At 36.4% G+C, this 18022-nt stretch overlaps 1 protein-coding gene across 4 annotated transcripts in view; it reads right to left on the bottom strand.

Moving 5' to 3' along the window:
- Positions 1 to 18022, bottom strand: part of FILIP1 (filamin A interacting protein 1) — an 84398-nt gene that overhangs the window by 36679 nt on the left and 29697 nt on the right. For all 4 annotated transcript variants that reach the window (XM_072408536.1, XM_072408535.1, XM_072408537.1 and 1 more), the window contains one exon: positions 5770 to 6048. In XM_072408536.1, the coding sequence (XP_072264637.1) occupies positions 5770 to 6042 (273 nt within the window). In that variant the 5' untranslated portion in view covers positions 6043 to 6048. The remainder of the gene's footprint in view (positions 1 to 5769; positions 6049 to 18022) is intronic.

Here is an 18022-nt window from a genome sequence, read left to right on the forward strand (position 1 = left end):
AAAGGTTTGATAATGCAAAACAGTAATAAAAAGATGTAAACAAATCTGAAGACTATGTGCAAAAATGACTGTGATTTTTATTAAATGAGGTTCAAATTGCAACACAATTTCCACATGTTCACTATTTTCCATATGATCTATCAGCTTTTAAATCTAAATTAAAGAAAAAAAATACACATTGTGAACCAATCAGTGCTACAAACAACTGTTACACTGACATTGAATAAGCTTTAATTCTTATGCTTAAAATGTAACAAACAATCAGAAGTAATATATCCAACATTTACCATTCTCCAATTTTTCTAAGTGTTTTAAATGAAGACAAAATGTAATTTCTTTACACAGCTGCGTGATATTACTTTACAGGAATAGAGTTCTGTTCACTGGAACTACAGCCTTTAAATGAGACCTGTAATTTAAGAAATATATGGGCTGTCACTGCTGACCTTTCATAAAAAGGACAACTGCTTGGCTACCATGCTGATCCAAACACATCAGTATTTTCTTTTTTTAGTGATCCAGTTAAAGTATGCATATGACACTTTCTGCATACTTCTTCTGGGCCAATGACTCATAAAGTACTTCGTTTAAAGATAACTTGTCCTGAAAGAAACTCAGATACTGCCACGTGTGATCTTCCTTTTATAAAGATGGATACATGTCTGTTTCTGTCTCCAATCCTTAACTAGCCCAGAACAAGCATGCAGAAGTCAGAATGATACAAGAATAAGTTTCCTTCTAAAATGTTGCCTGGCTGTCATACTGCTTCACTGACTTTATTACTTTAAGACCTAAAATAACCATGTGGCACACTTGTTCTAGGTTACCAAAGCCAAAGTACTAAAGACACTGAATCGGACTGCTAGCCACCCAATCGTAATTTTTAAGTAGGGACAGTCCAAATCACAACCTCCATACTTTGATTAAAGATTTACCCTAAACACCAGCTTCCTACTCTCAAATACAGCAAACCCAACGGCCCGTCATTTAGAGGGACCAAATTTTATGTTTTTTTTTTTTTTTATCAAATCCCACTCACCCTCACTTGTCCCGCTTCCTGATGTGATGTACAGCTGTACAAAATTATTAATATATAAAAATTATAAACAATAAATAATAATAAAAGTTATAAAAAAAATTTGATACACTAAGCATTTTATCTAGCCTCAAAATTGTTTTGTTATTTTCAAAAGCCAGTGTAGTGCTGAAAGAAATCTCATCAGTTTACCCAATAATTTTGTGCAACCTATTCTTTATAGTCTTTGTAACAGGATCCAGTGTGCACTTTGCCATCATTTGCACCATGTTCCAATTTCTCAATTAAGAAAGTTGTAAAGTTTGGTGTACCCAGCCACATGCACTCCATAATAATTCCTCTCTAATTCCCTTTGGCCCTGTGCTATGCAGAATACCAGAGACAGATGTGAGAATCTTTTACTGAGGACTTTCAGACTTAGACCACCACTAGATGGTGCTTGTAACCAAAGAAAATCACACAAGGTATTCATAGGAAAGCAAATCTCTGACCTACACAACAACATGCTATATGCAAACCAGAATTGTGTTCTGTAAAACATATTTAATTATTCTAACCATTTTATAATATTATCTATATATGAAAATCAACTTAATGTCTTGGAAATGAGCACACACAATATTTAGTAATTTGAAACAAAATACAAATATTAAACTGAGGCTAAAAAATCTGTTGGAGGAATTTCCAATCTTAAACCTGACACAGAGCTGGTTCACAGAAGCAGCACAACTGTATATAAACTCTGCCCTTCTAACCATATTGCCTTTTGTCCTAGTGGCTCACAGGTAGAGGTGTTTATTCAAGGAGTGGGTTAAACTCACAACCTACTGAATCTGCAAAAGCGATGTATAAGTCAAAAAGGTAAAGAAACACATTCATAATATTCTTTTTAGAGATTTTAGGAGTCAGCAATTATGTGTGATTACCAAAATCAAACATCAGATGCAAGTTATCTGCAATTCAGTATCGTCAAACCAATGAAAGTCGAAATTCCGTTATGCGCTCCTTATATTGCCACTTCCCTTGATTTTTGATAGTGCTGGTGGAAAAAAATGGTACATATCTTTCCTATTCCTCTGATAAACAGAAATGACCAAATGACCTTACCACGAATAAGTGCCACAGAGCTCATCATCCAGAACTAAATAGGGTCTCATATTGACACTCTGACAGGGTGTGCAGTTTTCACTCAAGCACTATAGTAAGTAGAATTTGATATGGGATAAACTGTTTAGAAGCTGTGCTTACAGAATGCACTAACCCACTGTCAGATAATCTGGTTTTATTAAGACTTTGGATTACTACACATCATAGGAAATATTAAAAAACTAAAAGTGGCATGTCCCATAAAGTACCGAACAAAAAGCAACAAAAAGCCAAGTTTCTGAAGAGGACTAAAGCTGGCCTAAAATATATTAGGACATAGTCTGACCATGACCTGGTAATATCTGTACATGCAGCTTTTGCTTCATAAACATAAATGCTCATGTTGCTTTAGTGTTAATAATAATGCAATATGAAGCACGGAGGACATCTTTGGTGCTAATTTATCCTAGACCAATAGTGGCTGGAAAAGGCATTTTATTCTATTCTGATCACTATTATTGTCAGAGAACTTAAGTGCCTACATCAGGGGTGCCTACACTTTTTTTGGCTTGTGAGCTACTTTTAAATTGACTAATTCAAAATAATCTACCAACAAAAAAAAAATGGTAAACATATATTTATTTATATATACCGAGTATGACACAGAAGTGACTGAAGCTAATGACACATTGAATGGCAGCACTACAAGACTATAGTGACAGGAAAGCTACAGTTCACCTATCATAGGAGAATGACGTGCTGCACAAGAAAACGATCTGTACAAAGGTGCATCGGTAATTAAACCCTGACACCTAGCCAGAACTGACTTGGCCCAGCACTGCTCACCTCAGACTGCCCTCCCGCCCTCTCTGCCTCCCTCCCCACTGTGAGCCGTCTCACGCACTGAAAGACATCCCCAGCATCCCTATAGACGTGCAGCAGGGCTGCTGGTAAACAGCAGGGAGAGGTAAGGCAGGGCTCTGCGATTGACTCAAGTTGCCTATGTGATCGACCAGTAGATTGCGATCAACGTTTTGGGCACCCCTGGTCTACACGTTTACATGTCTTCCAGGTTTGCTAAAAGTAGCTAGATCATGTCTGTGCCCATCAACATGCTTGTGTTGTTATGTAAGGAATATGTAGGAAGCAAAAATGCTGCAGTAATATGTATAACCATGGTTAGGCCCTTTATTCTCATATATACATAAATGTTTCCCCTGTATAGGTTATTTCATAACTGAAGTCGTACTACTAATATATAGTCCTTATGGTTACAAATGACACTTAAGCTACAACTGTTTTGACATAACTGAACCATATCATTCCTGTTAGCAAAGATTCCAGTATGATATATAATGTACAAGCTACGCTCCTCCTGAACTCTTTTATACTTCTGATTGAAAGCACTCTATGTTTAAGCAAGAATGAGAGATCTGAAACAGTTTATTCTTTCCTATGAATCATGTTGGTCAACATAAATTAATTATATTCCACCAAAACACAACAAACCAAGAACAACCATAGATAAGCATTATGTTTGTTTTTTTATGCATTTTTACCTGCAAGACAGCAGGAAAAGCCTTCCACTTCTTATATTTGGCGATGACCCACAGGCAATATCATGAGGGTTAACCAGTTCAATAGAAATTTATGGCCAGCTACTGTCATTGGTTACTTTAAGTGTCCAAAATAAAAAAAATCAGGGAGTGAGAATTCCTGGATACACCTCTGTTGCACCAATATGAATACCTATTAGAATATTAACCCCAATTGAACCTGTTACTGCTGATCATTATTCAGTTTTTTTATTTATTTCCATTTACTTGTTGCATATTGTCATAGCTTTTGTAGCAACCACAATTAGGCAACCTTTACTCTGTTGGTCCAGTTAGATAGTTTTCACCATTGCACTATTGTTCCCTGACAATAAAACACAAATATTCAAACTTTACAGATTACTGTAATTCTTTCCCTGGCAGACCTCTTAGGGTTTAGGTGGATATTTGCTGAAAAAATGAAAATCCCTGTATAGATATCTGGTTAATACATACTATAGTATTACTAACAGTATTCTCCCCAGAATTTATTTTAAGCTGTATAGGAAAAAGCTGTAGGCAGGTGGTGACCCCAGTATTGTGGACCAAGTTTTCAGTAATCACTCAAAAACAGCCGGGTGGTTACCGAAAAGTGCTGGGTGGTGCATCCAGCTAAAAGGTGATGGGGTGATGACTGTATAAAGATAATGTCCTCCTAAATCTACATAAAACCAGCTTTAATTTTTAAGGCAAAAAAAGTAAATTCTGAGTTCTGAGTGCTGCCTTGTTAAAGCACATGCAGATGATCCCATATATTACAATAATTCTCTAGAAAATGTCAATCTTGGATTTTTTCAGCTCATTGTAAATGACTAGAATATATGTCTCCTTTAAGAATGCTCAGTCACTATTGGTGTGTAACTTTAACACATACAGGTTTCACAAAAACATAACATTGTGCATGTTAGATTGGTGATAACATAAACCTAACCATGGAATTAGAAATAGTGGCATAAAAAGGCTAATTAGCAGTAAAATACTGATGAAACACGAACATGCTGTTTTGTTGGCAAGTGTTAGAGAAGGTCAGTGATCTGTTCTTTAATAGTATCGGGTTCTCTACTTTAAAAATTCATTAAGTGTCTGTATCTGTTTCTCATACAACTAATGTAACCTTCATGAGTACTTTTCTCCATAAAATATAGGCATACCATTCACACAGCAAATTAGGACAAAATACTTTTCTCTGCTGTAACAGATTTAAATACTAAGTTCTAAATACTAGGCTTCTCTTATGATTTGGAGCAAAAACTTTTTCTTCATATTTGCAATATAAATGGGGAAAATCTCCCACTTTGAATTTGCATTACATAGAGAGGAGGTGCTTTGTAGTTACAAAAAAGGAATGTTAAAAGCTTTGAAAGACCTGTTTAATAGTATATGCGAATTTCTGACAATGTCAGCAGGTATTTTGTGTACATTAAAATGTACTTAGCCTTAAAAAATGCTCCCACTTGTTGTTACGTTTCTGTTCTTTGCATAGATATACTTACATTTAATTTTCACAAAAGGCTTTAAATATAAATATAACCTATAAGCATTTATCTATCTTGGGCCTCTTTCAGATATGTGGTCTACAAATGTGTGGCTAGCCCGTTCCTGGGCACAAAAAAAACAACTGTGCCAAGGAGCAGCAAATTGTGCTACAGTTCAATGTGTTGCCCTTACATTTGTAGATGTCATGATTACTCAGTGCAGCTAGAAACAACATGTTATATGCAAGAACTATCACATGCAATGCTGCACCTCTGCTTTTTATATGATGAGAGTGAAGGCATACACCATGTGTTACAGATCTCCACTAAATATGTTAGCCAGAGTCCACTGCTGCACCACCAGACACAGATTCACCAGGCATTAAGCTAACATTTGTTCAAACATTGGCAGGTTTCAGCTGTATTTGAAAGTACAATGTCCAGGACTAGCCAGCCATCGTTCAGGATGGGAGGTACATACTCATAAATAGGGGCATTCTTCTATTCTCACAAGTTCACTTCGATAACACTTGAAAAAAGAAAGAAAACATAATGCAATTCAGTAAGTTGACCATACCTGTAGTTCTCCTTCCATAACACTGAGCAGCTTGACAAGCTCATCTTTGGTTGGATCATTTAGTTTTCTGTTTGTCACGTCACCTGTGTCTGCAGATTTCCCATGTCTTTTAACTGTTCCAGATACCTGCACATCTCCTTCCCTACTTCTGTGCACTTTTTTCCTGTGTTTGCCATCTCCACTGTCATTTTCCTCCTCTGTATCATTTACATTGTTAAAGTTCAAATTTCGCCCGATAGTTGAGCTTTCACCACCTTGATTTCGAGATCTCATGCCCACCTATGGTTACAAAAGAAAAATCAAATTATTTAGGCGGTGGTATGTATAGCATTATGAATGGGACACTATACTTCATATAATACATCCATTCATATATTATATGACAATAAATTAGTTGCATTAAACATGTTATGTTAATTAAAAGGGCGTAGTATTGTAATTCGTGTATAAAACAAAACAGACTTGTGAGATCGGTCTCATTCTGATCTCAGGATCTGTCTGCTCTTGTTCTTCCAGTGCTTTGCTTAGCACCTGCACTTGTTGCACCTCAACTCAATGTCAATGTCTTAACTTTACTCCCTGCCTCACCCTTGCACACCTGTTTCTGATCTCTCATCAGCCTTCTGGTTATTTATACTTCTGCTACCACTGTTGGAGGCTGCAAAAGTATTTCCCAATGTCAGAATTTCATTCTGTAGCCTTAGCTTTTTTGATCTTTAGATACCTCATTGTTGTTGTCTTGTCCTGCGTTTTCAATTCCTATACCCTTAATGTAATGACCTTGTCTTCTGTCTCCTTGCATGTATTGTCCGTTCAGTGCTGTACATTGCCTTGCACTGCCAAGGTTTTCTCAATAACTTTTACTACTTTTAGTGCTTTTTTTATTGCACCATCTTTTAAGTGTCCATTTCTGTTTTTCTTGATTACCTATCATTGCCCTTGGTCACCGTTTGACTTGTATCACTTTTCCCTACACTTCACAATTTGACTTCCTCCTGTGCAGGCATTCACATCTACAGTATTTTATTTTGTCTCATGTTTGTCTGATGTTTCCAGCTAAGCAATTTACAAGGGCTAGGTACTGGAAGCTAATTGACATGCCACAATTGAAACGTATTGTATGTTACTCAAGAGAGCACCAAGTACTCACAGTCTTCTTAAACCAAAAAAACCCTCAGCTATAGCAGCCATAAGTATTCCTAATTTTGTTTTAGCATCTGTGAAATTCTTACTAATCATCTAGTATCTGATCTAGACCTTGGATCACATGTATCTATCTCACCCCGATCTTGCTAGCCTAAGACCATCAAAATCTCAGCCCTTATGAACAAAGTCCTACGAATTGTTATATTTGCTTTACTAAAATACAGACCAAAAATGTAAATGCACATATAAAGTACATCATAAAGACACATTTTCAATTTAAATATATATTTCTCCTTACTATAGCCCAGATAGCACTATTTACTGTGAACTTATAAGATGAAGACTACCCATAGAAAAGTACAATACAGGTTACCTGATCTATAGTGTGACCAATGAACAGTATGATTAGCTTAGATCAGTGTTTCTCAAGCAGGTTTCATGGGGAGGTTATTAGGGGTTCTTTGAACAATGAACAATTTGTGCCTCTCAAGTCAGTTTAAGTGATCAATGTCCAAAAGATTGTCGACAGACTGGGGGGTATTGAATAGGCTGTGTGGATTTTATATAAATAAAAACATATCAAATCAAAAATCAAAGATTAAACAAATATCCTTGTTGTGTGAACATCTTGTTTATGTCCATGTTTGTGAAGTTATTATTCATTCGTACATCTTACATAGTACTTGGTGTTTAGTGTCCTCTCTGTCACTTATATCAGCTAATACATTACTATACAACATTGTCACCTGAAGCCTTCTAAACAATTAGCTGTGTCATGGAAAAAACACACACATTTGCCTATGTTTCCTGACAGGAAAGTCATTTGCTTAGTTTAGCTGCCTCATCAACAGAGATTTAGTTGGCTGGGAGCCAAGCTGTTGTTTTAAATTACTTACATGGCGAGATGGCATATACAAGAATACAGTAATTAGAATAGCGCATAGCATTTCCATTTTAGGAACCGGAGACTTGTCTTTGTTTAACCATGGACTCATATCCGTATGTTGTCAGCGTAAGAACATCAAATAACAAAGCTCACCAAGTCATGAACTGTGCCAAATTATGTTTGTAAAGCAATTCAGTGTTTTGATCTGGTATGTCAGTGTACAGTAGAAGTTGTTGTCTTCTAATTACAATGAACATTATCACAGGTTTACTGGGTATGTTTTAAACCTTGATTAACAGTAGCCAAATTATAGAGTATACAGAGACCCCTTCATTATAGAATGCCTTTTATAACATATTAACACACAAACTAAAGGCCATAGATTTACCTTGCAATAAAAGTTAATAAACGAGCAGATTACAGAACATGTAAGTACTGTAGTCCAGCCTCAACCTAGATTTTAGAAGTTAAATATGTTAGAATGTTTAATAGAATATGTTGAAAAGTTTATGCTGATCACTAAAAAGCTTTGTTCAGTGCAATACAAACTTGTGCAACAATCCCACATCACTCTTTCCTTTGTCTTCACATCTATTAAATGGAGAAAGAATTCCCTAACAATGTTCAATAGATATTTTTATCAAGGATTTAATGAAAATTGTTCTCATGTTCTTTTTATCCGTTTTCTTGTCTCATGAAAAATGTGTAACAGTGTATGGCCAGGAATGCCATTAGGTCAGAAGAAGGAACTAGTGAGAATATATTTTACAGTGCTGTGTAACAGGTTGGGGCTAAAAATTAATATTATTATTAATAATAATAATAATAATAATAATAACAATTGAATGGGCCCTAGAAGATCATTTTCAGAGATGTGCTGATTTTCTAATAGAGTTTGGAGGAAGAACAATTGGAAAGATGTGTATAATTTTTCTTTTTTACGTGGCAAAGGTTTAACCCACTATTTTTAATGGCAGGGCAACTTTTTTTTAGTGTAAATTAATCTGAAAAAAATAATTTTTAGCGTAAAGTTTGGTATTGAGTGTTAGGAGATGTTCTACTGGTCACCCCTTTCTTCATCATACTGTGTTTTTCAGATAAACTGCCTTACACAAAACATCCAGAGTTCAACCAGACCTGAAGATAATGGGCTAACCCCAGAGAAAGATTACTGACCAGAACCCATAACACACACAGGCCAAAGTTGTGTTACTCATTTTATATATATATATATATATATATATATATATATATATATATATATATATATATATATACACATACATGTACAGTATATATCTCAATAAACTAGATCATCTAAATTGCACAAATGCTGCTAGGCCTAAGAAATATAGCTAATTTGTTGATAGTTCATTTTAGCATCCTATATATGGATTATTATATCACTATGTTCTTTTAATAATGTAGCTTTTGAGAGCCATGTCATTTTATTCTTTATGAATAGCAACACCTACACATCTTGTTTTCCCATTACAGATTGTTATACTTAGATGGTGTAATGTTCTCTTTACATGCCATCTAACCACGCCTGTGAACTGACAATTGTTAGAAAGCCAGTAGGGACAGAATGATGTGTAGACTATGCTGTGTACTTCTATAAATAAAGGAAATGTTTGTAGTGAGTGAGAAGACTGTGTTATGAGACCTGGCTTCCAATAAAAACAAATGGGATTCTCATTAGTCTGCTGATATAATGTAGATGGAACCAAGAGAAAATACAGTAATTAGGAGCCAGAAAAACAAATACTTTGGGCGAAAACAAATACTTTGTTGTTCTACAGGGTGTACTCTAATAAACCTTGACTTTTTTTTTTGTTGGGTAGCATTCAAATAGGCAACTACAAGGAGCGTATCTTTGGTCCCACAGATCACTGGCATGCTATACCAGAAATTCCTAAACATTGCTTCATAACTCCTCTTGTCCTTAGATTAAGGAACCTGTATTTATACTGACATCATATATTGTGAGAAATTAGTATTAAATGGCATGTTCAAAATTCAGGGATTTAAGAATAGATTTCAGCATAACAATCCAAGCACACACCCTATAAATAGCAGTTAGGTCCACACACATATGTCTGTTTTCTTATTCACATTTATTTTTTTAATTGAAATGATTAGGTCCTCCCTCATACGGTACATCAGACGCAACATAGACTTTCCTGCCACCATTACAAAATGTCTGTTTATTCAGATTTGCATGGTATGTACTTGTGCCTGCACCATCAAGTTGCCTGGCAGTGACACACTTATAGCCTATCTAGCAATGCCACAATCTCAGAATCCAACATTTATTTAGGCTCCTGGGTCTTAGCAGCCAAATGGTAAACCTAAAGTGGAGTGTTTGTCTCCCTTAAAAGATTTATATATAACAAGCATCACCGTAAAAGGTATAACACACCCGTTTCCTCACTTAACTCATACGTCATTCAAGGCTATTTGTTATAATACATACATTGTGCATAGAGAGTGAATACAGAAACAAGTGGCAAATTGTTCATTAGGTAAAAAAAGGAACAGCATCAGCAAGACACTGAAAAAAGTGACCCACAACCTGCTCATCTCCGCATTCCCAATTACTTTTCATCTGTTGATGACAGTAAAAGAAAAAATGGGCCCCTAACCTCCAATACTGAGTTGACAACACTGCCCATGCTTCACTGATTACCAAGGAGTGGTGTCAGCCCCGCCAGTGTTTTCACCTGCTGGACTGCACAACTTTAGGATGTGTTCTTTTGCATCAAAGAATGAAGGAAAGAGAGCCCACAGCAACCAGAGCAAAAGAAATTTGTAGGAGAAATTTAAAGTAAGAATGGGGGGGGGGGTGTAATTTTGTTTTAGTTCAGTTCTAAAAAGCTTATAAAACTCAGAAAACTCCAATTTTTATTTTCACAGACTGGATCTATAATTGATGACAATTCTAAGCAGGGGGACTAAGAGTGTTCTACTAAAAGATCAACATGATTCTCGACTGCTGCCAAGTGGCAGGAAACCATTTTATACATGTGGATCACGGGGAGGTTTCCAAAAGTGATAAGTTACTTTTGGCCGCACGGCTGCTTTTCCTACTCTAGAGGAAAAACCATACCACAGCCACAACCATGCTGAAATGTGTTACCTGCAATGCGGTTTGCCACTCCTGGGCACAGAAATCAGCAGTATGCTATGTGCTCAGGAGTGGCCAACCATGTGGTTCTCCACCCCAGGTATGAAAAGGTCTTTGAGAATTACTATAACTTACAGTCCAGTTATCACTATAGGCAGTATAGAAATACTAAACTAAATAGTGCCAAGCTGGATATTCTGGGGGAAAAGTGAGATTTCAGACTGTGGTTGCAAATTAACCAAGAGCATCCACCCATATTTGAGTAATCCACTGTACTACCGAGTCACAAGTTTGTTCAGTCTAATTATTACACAATACCTCACTAGGAGGACCAAAAAAGTGTTCACACATCTCTTTACTCCAAGAATTATTTGATTTCACATTACTTTACTTTAATAAATCAGACTATATGCAAGGGAGTCTACCAAACTCAAAGCTTTGCTTTTACTTTTAAAAGGAATTCACTTTAAACTGGTAATTAATGTTATGAAAATAATATTTATTTCAGCCTGCAGCTATTATATTCCTGAATCTGAACATACACATGTAATTTTTAAGACAGTTTATAAAAACTTTATGGTTCCCATGTGTTTGCCTTGACTTTTGTATGAGCCTGACATTTTAGCCTGGGTTTTAGAAAGTAGGGGAATACGGACAACCCTTGGCTTGGAGTTAACACACAACAAAGTATGAAAAAGTATGCTACTGCATTACACTTACTGGTAATTATGGAGCATGTTCCACCATGAAACACCTTTTCACATCTTATAGCACCAGCTCTTTGCATTTAACACATGACATCACAGAAGCATAAAGAAAGCTGATGTTAAAAGAATTCCTCCTGCCAGACCTTGTGATCACAGATCTAAAGATGGGCAGGTTGTTATGTCACTACCTGCACAGACTGCAAATCCTTCTCTGATGTCTGAATGGTGAAGTATCTCCATAAGCCCATATTATTATGTTAGTACCTGTTTGGGGGGCACATGGCACTTCAGTCATATCATGTCTGGAGGACACCTGAAGTTACCTTCTGTCAATGGGATGACCACACAAACTTTATGGCAACAATTCAAAGAAAGGTCAGACAGGTACAATACCTGTAAGTTTCAGGTGAAGTCTGACCCACTAAATCCCATATTGTTATCCGATAAAGTTTGTAAATGTCACTTCATTTTACAATGCAACAAAGATTTTAAAATGTAAATGGTTCTCTGTTTTTATAAGCAGTATTGCTGTTATTGTAACACTATAGCAATCATACTCTTGAATTTAGAGAAGAGAAATAAGAAAGTGACTTTACTGTAAGTGCCACCACCAGAGAACAGCAACAAGTAGGAGTATACCACAATGATATAAAGTCATGGGCTTCTAACGATATTTTCACAGTAAATGTGGAGTTTAACTTTAACAAGTAAATGGAATACATTTCCCGGCACATATTGGTTCAGTTGGGAAACTCTTGGATGATATCACAAATATTACATGCTGCTAAAGAGTAATAAAAACTTTCCCCAAGAGCATTACACATGACTTCATGACTTATAATTGCTTACAGAGACTATTCCCATTTTCTACATATAAAAATGAAATTTTATTTACTATCAAGAAAATTGTTGCAATGATTACCACCTAGTATGCCATAATGACACATATAACTTTTAAATAACATTCCTACATATCATGATTTATAGCAATGTTCCATAATGTCTTAAAACTGCTAATTCTGGAAAGAAAACTTTACTTCATGATGTCCATGTGGGGAGACAAAGGTCATACTAAGTATAAGTAATGACATGTTTCATGGGGGATTCTAGTTCAAGTATTCAGTATATTTGTGAGAATTTCGTTTCTTAAACATCCTGTCGTTTGAACATTTAGCTAGAACTGTCCACCATGTGCAGGGAGGTCATTATTAGAAATTACAAGTCACAATAATAATCACCCTGCATTGCATAAATAGTGAGAAGTGAGATATTTGCTCCTTGTCATCTCTTTAGACAATTGCAGTTGCATTTTTCACATTCTCAGTCCTAATAATAAGTAGCCTGTGCTTTATGCATCCCATATGGTGACAATAGAAATAGCTTAAGAGTAAAATAATGGTTTTTAAATAAAATCATGTATTCTGCTGGAATTACATTATATGGTATGGGTTAGGATCAAGAACATTTGTTTCCACTTTGGTGTACTACGACATAATGAGTATGCTCAGAACCAAGCCAACATACATAAACCACGGTGAATTTGTCCATCAGTGCCATAGTATATCAATCCATAAATGTAAATAATCTATCTATATAACCCAAATGTAATATGCAATGCTAATCAAAAACAAAACTTGTTCATTAAAGTGGACCTATCACCACAATATTTAGTTAATATAAAAGGGTAGATAACTCCTTTATATAAAGTAAAGGGCTGCTCCTTCTGCACAGCCCAGAAGGGGCTTTTCCCCACAATAAAAAAAGTGGAGATTTCACACATGTGCAGTGAAACTCTTTTTTTTACATTTACAGCCCCGATCTTACACCCGTGCATTGTGAGATCAGATGACATAGGCAGAAGGAAGAAGATTAAATAAGATGGCGACGCCAAGAACTTCCTCTGCACTACTCCCCTTTAAATCCACAAAGAATATTTTAGAGTTTGTGTGATTTTTAGAGCAGTCTTATAACCCACCTGAATGCCTAGACACATCTTATAATACCATAGCAAAGCAAATTTAGGGGTTTGGCAATGGCCAGCTACCTAATCTTTTTAGATTTAATTTGGACATTTTTTACAGTGACCTTTATCATAAGGGGCATTTTTGGCCCCGCCTGATGGTGCATTCTTCACACTCATCCTCAGTTTAGGGAGTCCTACAATGACTACCAATGTAAGGGGAATTCTTACCACTGACCAGCAAGTGGACCACCACTGGTCACCAATAAAAAGGGGTCCTTGTTCGACCACCAAATTCAGAAGGTATCTCTCCAATTGATCATAAATTAATTGGGACGTTCCACTGACTAACCATGCAAATGGATTTAATTGTATTTTCATGGTTATTACTGTACATATTTTCCATATTAAGCAGGGTGTTAAAGACGATGATCCTCTCATTACATATATGCATATGCAATAGGTATTTCACATTTTTAATATTTTGTGTATCATATCTGCAACTTGCTGAATATTCAGATACAATTATTTAATCAGGGGACTCTAGTTCCTTATCTATGGTAATGTTGTTACAGATACAGAAATACAAATTATTTGGATAATAAACGGCTCCCCTACATGTCATTTATCTCTGCATTTATCAGTTTGCCCAAAGCCCCTGTGCGGTTTACCTACTATTCAAGGCCCTAGTTAATGTACATCGCTGTGTAATATATTGGAGCTGTATAAATACTGTTTAATAATAATAACAAAATTTTAATAATAACAATAAAGAGATCTCCCCTCCTTCCCACATTTTTACTTGACAGGAAGTGAAGGAATTTCTCAAACTGCAAGAAATTCTGTCAGAAGTTCCAAAAATTTTGCAATAGATACACATTATTGAAATATTCTTTTGAAACATATTAGTTTTTTTTCAGCAAACATTACAAGTCTAAAGAATTTTCTTTAGTAGTAGATCTCTATTCGAACATTTTTTTTCTTGTTTTTGACATAGAAGAGAATAGTGGAACTCATTTTTATCCCTTATCTTAATCCCCCCGAGGCTGAATATTTCTAACCTCCTATCCCAGAGGAAAGGAGTAGGAAGTCCTATATAAACACATACACCGACAACATTAAACACTATCACAGAGGTTTTAACCCTTCTCCATTTTTAATGACATTTAAAAGGCCATTGCACAAACACATTAATTATTAAAACCAAAATGTATTTAATGGGCTGACTTTTAATAAACCAAGAACCATCTAAAAGGGAGATGCCCTGAGATTGACAACACTGCAAATCAACAGCACATAGTATGAATTACTACCCTGTTGTTTTTTGCCTTGGCCAACCACTACCTATTTACAGAATTTAAGATACCCTATTATTGGCCAAGGAGAGAAGAGACATCAGTAAATGAAAGCTTACATTCTAACTGTCTCAGACCAAAAGCACAGTGATGAGGATGCAAATAGGGATGGGGGGGCGGGGTATGGGTTCATCAAAAGAGTAAACTTTTCCTTTGCAACTATTATAGAAAATGTAATTAGTGGCAACAGACGCCTTTAAAAGCTGAAGTTAAATCTGCTTATATTTTGACTTCAATAGTTCCTGCTTTCCCACTTTATCAACATAATAATGAAACAAAAATTTCTTCTTACTTTATGTTACATACCTTATTTTAGTCTAAAAAGAGGAATCTATGGTAAGACCCATGTGATGCTAAGACTCCATGATTAAAAGAACTTTAATCTAATGGGCAAAAACTGGCCAGTGGCAGTAAGGGCAGGGGGCGATACTACATATCCTCAAGGCCATAATGAAGAGAGCTTCATCTGACATCTGAGTAATACCTACACAGTTATCTCTGTGGTCTTTGGTAAGATGTTTTACTGCTTCAGTTGTTTCGATAGTTGTCCATTCATTGATGTGGTTGGAGGGAAATTAATTGCTAGCTAAGGGAATTCCATTGGGGTCATAGATGAAGCCAGTAAGGCTAGCTGCTGCTAAAATGTGGTTTACTAGCTTGGGTCCACCATTTTTTTAGATAATATATGACATGAGCCTGATTCTATTACCATTGGCTGCCCAAAAGTCTAGAGTCATTCTTTAAAGAAATGTATAGCAGTTTTGTATATATTAGTTTTTGGTTGTTATCATGACTAAGTCTAAAAATGTAACGGTTAGGAGATGCTTATCGGGCGGGCGATCCTATGCTGTATGCCATCATCACCAAACACCATTTATTCTGTTCAGCGATGTCGCTTGCAGCAAGGAGAACAAAGAAATAGTATCCCCTGTTTCCTTTTAGCTGTGCAACCTGAGATGTACTTTTATCAGCATCCCCAGCACACACTGTGAGGCTGACCTGCACAGTCATTGTCTGCTAGAGATTTATAACTTCTCTGCTCCCAGCAAGCAAGCTATCCCAGCACACAGTTTCCATCAGGTATTCTGTGTGCTATACATGGTGTCTGTGAACGCTTGACAGAGGACCAGGAGCCCACATAATGCAGTACAAGATTTCAACAGAGACCAGAATACAGAGCCACTTTGAGGACCATTTAGCAGAAAGTTAAAATGTATGAGAAATATATGCTAACGCTCAATGAAATAAACACAAGTTTTTTGGACCTGTAAAAAGCTAACTTTGGCAGTAGATCAGACATTTGCATGCAGGTAACAGAAAGTTGGCCTGTAGCTGGATAGAGCGCAGGGACACATGACAGGGTGAGGAGGGGGACAGGAGGGCAAGGGGTTAATAAAAAAAAAAAAGTGCGGGAAGGAAAGTGCGGGAAATTCAAATAAAATGCGGGAATATGCGGATTATTGATTGGGGGAAAAAATGTTATGGGTGGGGAAAATGAAGGTATAAATAAAGAGACGGGGGGAGTGGGCGATAGTTCTTACCTCAAAAGATCAAGCGTCTCCCGCCCTCCCTCCCCAAAGGTCTTATCGTGGGGAAGATATGATTGTCATGGCAGCAAGGAAGGCTTTCTTTCAGAGGGTCCATGAAAGGGTTAAAGTTGTTGGGAAGAAAATAAAGGGGTGAGGCACGGTAGTAATTTGTGGGTCTCTTGGTTGAAGGGTGGCCTTGCACGACACTCGGTTGTCGTGGGGGCCAGGTGGTTAGAGGTGGTCATCCGCTAATTGTCCCCGAGGCGGCGTGAGGGCGCCTGGGGGCCTGGTCAATGAGCGGAAGTAATTTATGTTTTGACATTAAAATTAAAGTTTTCATGGACCTATTAAGAAAATGTTTTGGCTGCGCGGAAAAGGATGGTTTAAAATGTTTTAAAGAATGTTTTTAAAAATGTTTTTTATTTGTTCAAGAAAAGGTTAATATATTGATGGATACATATTTGAAGTGGTTAAAATAAATCGGGCTGCTATGGCCAATTGCAATCCAACAAGTTTTGTCAGTGTCGTTATTTAATGATGTAAATATGGGGTTGGGTATGCAGTTGGTCGGGGGTCAGTCATCATGGATCACTCTACTACTCTACCCTAGTCATGTGATAAACCTTAAACCTTCCCTTGCCATGTTTTTAATATTTAAAGTATTGCATTGTTTTACAGTTCACCCCAATGACAGACCTTTCACTAGCAGGTGATGAAAGCGTATTTCCTGCAATATCATGTGATACAAATCTGGTAGATGAGGCTTTTGTTTTCTCCTGTTTAATTTGTTAACTACAGTTCTCAGAGTTAACACAGGGTATAGCAATTTTATGTGCAAAGCAAAATTCTAGATGTATTAGACCAAAGAAAATAAACTCTGCAAATAAACCAAATATCAATTCTAAAACAAGGGACATCATAGTAGCCATACAACTTAATTTCTTAAGTGATGTAATTGATTAAAGTATTAGTAGGCGATAGCATAACACGTCCCATAAAAATGTTTTCCAATGTTGTTGACGTTGGCTTTACTGATATAAGATAACTACTAGATTGTAAGCTCTTCGGGGCAGGGTCCTCTCCTCCTGTATCACTGACTGTATTAGTCTGTCATTTGCAACCCCTATTTAATGTACAGCGCTGCGTAATATGTTGGCGCTATATAAATCCTGTTTATTAATTATAATAATAATAATAATAATAATAAAGACAATGGTCATCTAATTATACTTGCATTGAGTTTGACTGCCTAAAGCTATATACACATGTCAGATAATAATCACCCAAGGCGAACAGTCATGCTCACTTCAGGTGAAAATCTGACATTTGTACAGTGGTTCCCCAGTATCATTCATCAATCTTCCCCCTCCCTTTTACGTAGAATAAAATGGCACTGTGTGTATAGCGGTCATTTGTTTATCTGTCGATGGAAACAATCACAAAAGATTTTCATAGGCAATCTGACGTCCATAGGACACAAATTTAACTTTTCAAACGTTATTTAAATGCCGTTTAACATTGGTGCCATCTAAAGAATCACTGG

Source organism: Pyxicephalus adspersus, chromosome 4, assembly GCF_032062135.1.
Source record: "Pyxicephalus adspersus chromosome 4, UCB_Pads_2.0, whole genome shotgun sequence".
NCBI classification, from domain to species: Eukaryota; Metazoa; Chordata; class Amphibia; order Anura; family Pyxicephalidae; genus Pyxicephalus; species Pyxicephalus adspersus.